General features: G+C 40.9%; 2 protein-coding genes across 5 annotated transcripts in view; both read right to left on the bottom strand.

The window, feature by feature from the left end:
* The window catches only part of LOC116038066 (NACHT, LRR and PYD domains-containing protein 3-like), a 1,733,742-nt gene that overhangs the window by 1,397,025 nt on the left and 326,717 nt on the right, over window positions 1-10,000 (bottom strand). The window lies entirely within an intron of this gene.
* The window catches only part of LOC116038244, a 133,028-nt gene that overhangs the window by 44,678 nt on the left and 78,350 nt on the right, over window positions 1-10,000 (bottom strand). For 2 of the 4 annotated variants that reach the window (XM_036001607.1, XM_036001605.1), the window contains exons 3-6: window positions 6,912-7,058; window positions 6,512-6,631; window positions 6,142-6,239; window positions 2,663-4,439 (exon numbers count right to left, since the gene is read on the bottom strand). In XM_036001607.1, the coding sequence (XP_035857500.1) occupies window positions 2,663-4,439; window positions 6,142-6,239; window positions 6,512-6,631; window positions 6,912-7,039 (2,123 nt within the window). In that variant the 5' untranslated portion in view covers window positions 7,040-7,058. Of the gene's footprint in view, window positions 1-2,662; window positions 4,440-6,141; window positions 6,240-6,511; window positions 6,632-6,911; window positions 7,059-7,331; window positions 7,529-10,000 lie in introns of those variants that run through there. The other 2 variants (XM_036001608.1, XM_036001606.1) reach the window with 2 other exon arrangements.

Raw genomic sequence — 10,000 nt, forward strand, 5'->3', positions numbered from 1 at the left:
TCAAATTATATTTGACTTTCGGAATTTGTTCCAACAGCCCTAGTGAGTTATACACTGTATGTGAGCCCAATACATGAACTGACCTCAGAGTCTCCAGTCTACAGTTTGGACTCTGCAGTCCAGCCCACAGACACTCCACTGCTGAATCCTTCAGGTCGTTGCAACTGACGTCCAGCTCTCTCAGATGGGAGGGGTTGGACTTCAGAGCTGAGGCCACGACTTCACAGTCAGTCTTAGAGAGTTCACAGTTAATAAACCTGTGATGACAGATAATAAACATTTAAAGAATAATCAAATCTGAAACTTTTATCCTTATAAAACAGATCACATTTGATCAAAAAGCACATTCACATGGGTCTGATGTTAGATTCAGATATGTTGAGGTGAGAGGTCACGGACTCCTTTCAAAAATGGCCATGCCATACAGACAGAGATCAATTCTGGATTTTTTTTTATTAAGAAATTAAGACTGCAGACTTGCATTATAGTATAACTACAACTCACTTCTTCTCTGAGCTTGAGGAAGATAAAATCCCACCACTGAGGTGAACCTGCTGAGCTCTCCTTCACTGGCAGAACGAACCTGGAGGTCGTCCCAGCAGCTGACTGTGTGATCAGCTGATGTCTCAGTAAATCAGGAGATAAATACACACATTCAATAAAAAAACACGGCGCTAATGTGTGCTGCTATTTTCTCTGCCCATCTTGCCTTTAGTGTTACTGAAATGTAAAAGAAATGCGTTGTCTGACAGTTTGAATTTTAGGATGACCAGAAATGGGACAATCTTTAAAAAGCTTGTCCCATATCAAAAGATGCTCATTGTTGGAAACTAAACAATGTAAAGTTGCAGCTTTTATTTAACGAGGATGGAGATGTTTTTTTGGCCTCCCCCCACATCCTCTCTCACATCAAACAATGATTATAGATATTAGGGCTGGGTATCGCCTCTAATTTCCTGATAGATTTGATTCTGGTTCACAGTTTCAATGTTTATTTAGGATATTTCAGTTGTAAAACTAATTTATCTTGGCTATGAAAGAGATGATACAGTTGTACAAGGTTCCCTCTAACCTGCTGCATAGAGACAGAGAGCATTGCGTCATACTCTGAAAGCCACGCCCACCGGAGGGGAACTCTCTGCTTCTATCTGTAAGTTAAGCTAACACACATAACGTTGGACATATCGTTAGGTTTTAGACACGTTTCTGTTGTTTTTCTAGCAGACGGAACAAAGAGGAGGAAACCTTCACACAATACAAGTCAACAGAGCAGAGAGATGTCCGGTATTGAGCGAGATCGCAATGACGGGCTGGCACAAATCAAGCTACAATGTAACCTAATGGGGCAATTTTGAACCTTACTTTTTGTCCAATGAAAGTGATTCCACGTTGTCAAAATCATTTAAATATTGAGCCTTTGCATTGAAAATCTTTTAGATGACAGGAGCCTATGATTTCTGTATCCTACTCCGTAACAACAGACTACCTGAACACCTTTTTCTCGTCTTGTGTTTCACTCTCCACACCGCTGTCTTCAGACAAGAAGTCAAGTCCTGAGATCTATAATGTTGTCAGACACTTTTAGCAACAATCTGAGCCTGTCAGTAGCAAAAAAGAGTCACGTTTATTGGACAAAAAGCAAGGCTTCACAGTTGCCCCATTAGGTTACGTTGTAGCTCAGTTCACACCGGCTCGTCATTGTGATCTCCCTCAATACTGGACCAGATTCAAAGATCTTTGGTCACATCAGTCTGTTAGACACAAATGCATGGGCAAATGGGGGCAAGGTTGAAAAAAACGTAGTTACCCTTTAATGTAGTTTTTATTCAATTCAATTTTATTTATAGTATCAAATCATAAGAGTTATTTCAGTACACTTTACAGATAGAGTAGGTCTAGACCACACTCTATAATTTACAAAGACCCAACAATTCCAGTAATTCCCCCAAGAGCAAGTTTTCAGTGTGACAGTGGCGAGGAAAAACTCCCTTTTTTGTAATGTAACTTTGGAGCGTTATCTAAACTTTCCGACAGCTAGCATGACATAGTTGATACCAATGGATTCCTTAGGTCTTCTAGTTTCATATATTATACAGACAGAAACACACTCTGGATTGTATCTATCAATATTGGATCATTCAAATGAAAATCAATTTAAATCAGAAAAATCTATTATTTAAACCAGCCCTGATAGATATTGTATAAATGTGAATGAACTTCCTTAAAATGAAATAGTTCAGAATGTGCTCATAAAAATAAGATAAAAATAACTAACTGAAAGTTATTATGAAAAAGCTTAAACTTCATGTGAAGTTGGTTAGCAGATCACAGATAATAAATGTCTTTTGTAGATAAAATAGACACATTATAGAAACACACTGCTGACTCTGTATACACTGTAAAAAGGCTGTCTGTTGTGATTAAATGATGACAGAAGATACTTTAGCTACAAACACAAAGACCATCATCGTCTCATTCTCACAGCGTTTGAGACAACAAAGACATCTGCAGAGTAACATGTAGAATTATTTACAATAAGCCGTTTATCTTTTATAGTGTGTAAGTTTTATATTGTTCATGTGTGTAAAGTCTGTATATTTACTCTAATACTGATGGTTTCAGCTTCACACTGATTTAAAATGATAATCACATCTGGACTTACCGAGCCTTTCTGCAGTTCCTCACAGCTGGAATCAGTCTCCGTCGTCCCTCCTCTGATGTGTTGTACTTCTCCAGGTCCAACTCATCCAGAACCTCCTCTGACATCTGCAGCATGTAGGCCAGAGCTGAGCAGTGGATCTCAGAGAGTTCCTTCTCTGATCTGTTCTCTGACTTCAGGAACTCTTGGATCTCCTGATGGACTGAGTGGTCGTTCATCTCCGTCAGACAGTGGAAGATGTTGATGCTTCTGTCAGGAGAGATCCCATAACTGTTCATCTTCTTCAGGTTGTCGATGGCTCTCTGGATGATTTCTGGACTGTTGTCTGTCTGACCCAGCAGGCCTCCTAAGAGTCTCTGGTTGGACTCCAGAGAGAGGCCATGAAGGAAGCGGACAAACAGGTCCAGGTGGCCATTTTCACTTTCAAGGGATTTCTGCATGGCTCTCTCCAGGAAGACATCCAGGGATGAACTAACATAGCCTCTACCCAGGAAGTCCTCCAGTACCTGTGTGATCCTGTTGGTGTAACAGTGGAACAGGTAGACTGCAGCCAGAAACTCCTGAACGCTCAGATGAACGAAGCAGTAGACTGTTTTCTGGAAGATCACACTCTCTCTTTTGAAGATCTCTGAACAAACTCCTGAGTACAGCGAGGCCTCTGTGACATCCAGACCACAGCGCTCCAGGTCTTCTTGGTAGAACATGATGTTTCCTTTCTCCAGCTGTTCAAACGCCAGCCTCCCCAGCTTCAGAAGAACTTCCCCGTCAGCCTCCGTCAGCTCCTGTGGACTCGTCTCATGTCCCTCAGCATACTTGAGCTTCTTCCTCTTTGTCTGAACCAGCAGGAAGTGTGAGTACATGTCAGTCAGGGTCTTGGGCAGCTCTCCTCTCTGGTCTGTAGTCAACATGTGGTCCAGAACTGTAGCAGTGATCCAGCAGAAGACTGGGATCAGACACATGATGTGGAGGCTCCTGGAGGTCTTGATGTGGGAGATGATTCTGCTGGACAGATCTTCATCACTGACTCTCTTCCTGAAGTACTCCTCCTTCTGGGCATCAGCGAAGCCTTGTACTTCTGTTACCCTGTCAACACACGCAGGAGGGATCTGATTGGCTGCTGCAGGTCGGGAAGTTATCCAGACGAGAGCCGAGGGAAGCAGCTTCCCCTGGATGAGGTTTGTCAACAACACGTTGACCGATGACTTCTGTGTGACATCAGAAACAGCCTCATTGTTGTTGAAATCCAGTGAAAGTCTGCTTTCATCCAGGCCGTCAAAGATGAAGAGAAGTTTAGAGCCAGCGAGCTGCTCTGCTGGGACCTCCTGTAATGTTGGATGGAAAACACGGAGCAGCTCCAGAAGACTGTACTGCTCATCTTTGATCAGGTTCAGCTCCCTGAAGGAAAGAGGAATCACCAGACTGATATCTTGGTTCTCCAAACCCTCGGCCCAGTCCAGACAGAACTTCTGCACTGAGAAGGTTTTTCCAACGCCAGCGACGCCGCTCGTCAGAACGACTCTGATGTGTTTCTGTTGGCCAGGTAAGGCTTTAAAGATGTCGCAGCACTTGATTGGAGAGTCATGGAGGGTCTTCTTCTTGGAAGCTGTCTCGAGCTGCCTCACCTCATGTTGGGTATTAACCTCTTCACTCTGTCCCTCTATGAGGTAGAGGACAGTGTAGATCCTGTTGAGGAGGGTTCTACTTCCTGTTTCAGCTCCTTCAGTCACACGTTCAAATGTCCCCTTCAGCCTGATCTTATGTTTCTGACGACCAACATTCACTAAAAAAAGGACAAAGGTGAGAGACAGAACAAGAAAGAGAAAAGTTGACAATCCGATGATTATTTTTATGACCAATATGAAAACAATCCAGTTAAATTTCAGATGGACGTAAACTGTAACAATATTTATGTTAAAGGTCTTCAATAGTGCAGCATAATATATAAGGACAATATGTGTTATGCTATAACTTTGTTGAATATTGATATATATATATTAGGGCTGTCAAAATAACGCATTAATTTCAATTAATTAATCTGAGAAAAAATAACGCGTTAAAAAAAATAACGCAGATTAATCCATTCCATATTGAGGTTTGACCCGGAGCCGTTCTAGCCTCCATTGGACTGTAAAATGAAGGAGGGAGACGAGAATGTGCTGCCTGGATCATTAACTGGAACATTTACTTGTAAAAATCTTCTTCCTGCCAACCCTGGCTACCGAAATCTGGAGCCACTGATATGTCTGCACTTCTCTCTGATGCTCTGAAGACGATACAGGCAACACAAACACCGCTGCATGTGGCGCTAGTTAACACTATACTCAACAGTAGCTAACGTTAGCCTACCGCTAGCTAGTTAACACTATACTCAACAGCAGCTAACGTTAGCCTACCGCTAGCTAGTTAACACTATACTCAACAGCAGCTAACGTTAGCCTACCGCTAGCTAGTTAACACTATACTCAACAGCAGCTAACGTTAGCCTACCGCTAGCTAGTTAACACTATACTCAACAGCAGCTAACGTTAGCCTACCGCTAGCTAGTAGCTGGATTAAACACGGTTACAATGCTGACAGCTAACGCTGAACGGTGTAAAGTGTGACTGTGTTTTACTGTAGAGGACTGTGACTCAACAGCGGGATGTAACAATCTGCAGCTGCCGAGCTGCCGTCGGAAAAACAACACAGACGGTCAATGAAACTGGTAAACTACAGCTTCGTGGTGCATTTGAAGTTATTGTAAATGTCCTTGGTGGTTGTTTTTGTCGTTCAACAGCAATTTACTAGTGAAATAAGTTATTGTTATTGTTATACATTATTATTAAATCATTTAATTTTGACCATATGGCCTTAGCAATAAACAAGCCGTTCTTTAATGTCACCAACTGTTGTTTAGTACCCTTCGTTTTCTTTTCTTTTTTTACTTTCTTAAAAAGTATCGGTTCAGGCACCGTTAATTATGTATGCGATTAATTTCGATTAATTAATCACAGAGTATGTATTATTAGATAATTTTTTTAATCGATTGACAGCCCTAATATATATATATATATATATATATATATATATATATATATATATATATATATACGATACATAATCACACAAACATGAAGTGTTGTCAGTTCTGCTTTCAGGATTCTGCTAAAAATACAACAACGCTTGTTGAGTTAAAAACAAATGAAAGGAAATGATTTCCAACTTTCTTTGTTTCTATTAAACAAATTGAAATGAATATAAAAGACAAAAAAGAATGACAGTTTAATTCTGAAGTTACTTAAATTATCCTTGTAATTAACACAAACAAATCTGAGTGTCTTTCTTGATGTGTATATTGCATTAGTTAACGCTAATCAATGATAAAAAACGATATGTTGTGCAGCCCTAGTCTGTGCTGTCTGACTCAACACATGTCTCAGTATTACAACAACCAGCGGTGTGTTCAGACATGAAGACATCAGCAGACAGATGGACAGACTTACTTTGTTCAGAGCTGCTCTGATTGGCTGTCTGCAGTCCAGCTCTGGTTCTGGATCTGGACGGCTGCTCCTCCTCACAAACATCACTCCTCTTCCTCTCTCTGTGAAAACATTTCTTCATCACTAAAATGATAGAGGCAGTTTTTTTATTTTGAGAAAATAAATACCACATTTGACGCACATTTTCAGATTTTAAATAGTTACAAAAACTCTTTACAGTAACTTCAACATTCGGCTTTAAAAGCCAGAAAAGATCCATCTGAGTTAGAAACAGTATCTGAACTAATAGTTCTGCATCATGAATATTAATCTTTTAGCAGAACATTTAGTCTTCATGTTCATCAGGTCAGCTGACAGTAAAACAGTCTCTTACTTTGTGTCTGAGGGTCCAGGTTCATTACTGAAGACTGGAGGATGATCATTGGACCAGTCACTCTTCATAGACAGACAGCCAGATACTACAGACTCTGCTCTCTGTCTGTTGTCCTGAACTCTGCAAACACCAACAGGTTTTTATTCATATTGCTTCAATCTTTGATAAATGCTCTTTTTTTAGCCCTTTATGAAGCTCTAAACACACAAACTGCTGCTACTGTCAATAATTAGGAGGATTTAAAGTGTGTATTAGTCCTCTTAGATTAGATTAGAGAGTTTTTCTGGGTGACTGACAGCTGTCACAGATACAAAGAGGAAGATGGAACAAATGTGTGAATGTGTAACAACAAAACAGTTGGCAACTGAGTCATAAAATGAGTTAGTATCAGTGGTCTTACTTTGTGTCTGAGGGTCCAGGTTCATTACTGAAGTTTGGAGGAGGATCTTTGGACCGGTCACTCTTCATAGACAGACAGCCAGATACTACAGACTCTGCTCCGTCCTCCTCTTCCTCCAAACCACTCATCTTCTGATCTGAAGTCAGTCTGAGAGGTCAAACAGGAACACTGACTGTGAGCTCACAACATTTAAAAGAAATCAAGTTTGTTCAGGAGTCAAAAACAGGAAGCAACGATCAGGAAGTAACACACACACAGAGTATACAGTAGGATATAAAACCAGCCAGCACTCAGTCAGTTGTCATGGAGGGAATCATGAAATTGAGAATTTAAAAAGCTATAAGACAGATTCCATCAGGCCCTACATGAAGTCAGTGCTGAAAGCTAACAGTAACATAATAAATGTTGATTACCACTCACCCTGCCTCAGCCTTCAGTGTCCTCCTCCTGCTCTGTTCTCTCCACTCAAAATGGAGTCTCAACTGACTGAACTCTTTCACTTTCAGGGTTTCCTCCCTTTTCTCATGAGCCTGGGGCTGCGTTACATTAGTGGTTCAACATCTCTTTCACTTCCCCTCAGCACATACCCACAGCCATCTTAAGGGGTGTTCCAATATCTGAAAAAGATAGATAGATAGATAGATAGATAGATAGATAGATAGAGAGATAGTATTAGGAGTTAACCCTAATATGGACAATAAAAGAAAAGATACTAGATAAGAAATCCACATGAATGTACTGAGGGATGTATAAACATGAGAGGCCTGCAGTGACAGGACAGGGACTGACCCTGGATCAGTCTGCATGGTACGGGGCTCTATGGGGGTGTGTGTGTGTGTGTGTGTGTGTGTGTGTGTGTGTGTGTGTGTGTGTGTGTGAGTGTGTGTGTGTGTCAGGCGTGTGCACAATTCAGAATTGAATTGAGAATGATTCCTAAATTCCTATTCAATTTTTGAATTTGAATTGAATTTAAATTCATGTCAAAAACAGGATCTAGAATTACAATTTGAATTTGAATTAAAGGAAGCATAATTGCAATTCAATAAAAATTCAAAGAAATTCATACACATAATTTCAGTGAAGTGTTTAACAATGAAGCTTTACAATATATGTCAGATATGATTACATTACATATTCTATGAATGATATTAGTCTGAACTACTTGAACAGATTACATTAACAGGAAATGTTTCCCCAGCAGTTAATGTTAAAAGCTCTAGTCACAGAACTAATAGTTAACTTTGATTTACTGTAATTGTAATCTTGTGGAACATGATGGAACATGACTCCATTTCCCAGAATGCTTTACTTTAACCAAATATTTAAAATGGTTGCCAAACAATTTGCGGTGGACATTTGTGTGAAAGCTTCTTTTCTAGACAGTTTGATGGTGAACACTGGACTCTTTAAGTTTCAGAAGTCCCTTACAACTTCAGATTACAAACATTATAGATCTGACACCTGTAATAACAGCCACATGGAAAATAATAGCAGGCCTAAAATCTCATCTGTACTAGTTCATTTTGAAGAACCAACTCCAACACAAACACCAGGGGCCTCATGTATGAAAGACTGCTCAGCTTTCATACCAGAAGATGGCGTACGGCCAAAACTTGAAAAGTACCTACGCACAGAAATATTCCCATGTATAAAACCAGGCGTACGCCAGGTCCTGCACCTTTCCTTTATACATCACAATCAACGTGAAACTGAGGGCACGTGAACGAGCCACCGACCCCGCCTTGCCTCCTCCCGTAAATTAATATGGAAATTACTATAATGCACCCCCAACGTCATTCTTCGTCCAATCACAACGGGTTATCCCGTTGCAGACGGAGAAAAGACTTTGTGGAGGTGGAGGTGAGAAGAACATGTTCTGTTTGGAGGTTTGTCATCTTGGATAAGCAATAAAAGAAAATGCCCAGAGTGGCAAATGGTGACCGGGCGGTGAACGCACCGAACCATGGCACAAATAAAGAAAAAGTCTATATTGAAGTGGAGATCAAGAGAATAGTGGCAGCACCACACCAGTTACAGAACAACTCAGTCAGTCCAAATTACACACAACAGCAGTTTGAAGCCACTGATGTAATGCCATTTATTTTCTAAGTGTTAGTACGCTCAGAGAAACTGAGTCCAGCGCGAGGGAGACCCGACTCAGAGGAGGAGAGGTTAGTGAGGCCAGCGTCTCCACGGCAGCTGATCCTCTGCACCACGCATGGATGAAATAATGAAATAGTAAATAGGACTACAGTAACAGAAATATGGGCAGAATTAAGACAGTCGAGACGGCCCAGTGTTTGGTGGACCAGGTACAACTTGTCCACTTAATAGTCTACAAATCATCCACGGGATCAGTTACACATCACATGAGTTAGCCCCCCGACACAGCGTGTGTTCCTGGGGAGATGGATCCGTGCGTCCCCCCTCCTGTGCACCATGGATGTCTGAGCCTCAGCAACTACAGACTCACAGACACTATTGCATTTTCCGTGCCGATCTTTCTGTTGCCAGTAAGATATTTCATCTCTGGGAAATACAGAGGATGACTGAAAGTATTTTCTAAGTAGATTTATCATTTATTTCCCGTCCTCATGTTTAACAGAGGTTAAGTAGCCTGAGAATTAAACAGTGGATAGTGGGAAAGATGTGAAACATTTTCCACATAATATGATCAAACTTTTATGGAGTATCAGCAGATATAATTATGTTTCTTCATAGACAACGTCACAGACGTATGCCAGTAACTGTAGTGGAAACTTTATTTTGTAATCTTTGGTGATTTTCGTCACTTTTCAGTTAGAATTCGCCACGTTACAGAGCCAGAAAAGACTTTGCGGACGGCCCGCACATTCTCACGTCAGTTCTCACATACATCACAAAGTGTCGGTGAAAACCAGCGTAGCAACGTTCATACATGAGGCCCCTGGAAACCACAGAGCTATATGCAAGCACTGCAGTGCTCCAGTCTGTGGCTCCATCAAGGCTACTTCACATTTCAAAAGGCATCTACAAGGAAGTTAACAGACAGACAGTCTTTTATTCTGAAAAACATCTCTTGATGGTATTATGCTGCTGATATTTGATAT

This window comes from Sander lucioperca, chromosome 5 (genome assembly GCF_008315115.2).
Source record: "Sander lucioperca isolate FBNREF2018 chromosome 5, SLUC_FBN_1.2, whole genome shotgun sequence".
Taxonomy (NCBI): Eukaryota; Metazoa; Chordata; class Actinopteri; order Perciformes; family Percidae; genus Sander; species Sander lucioperca.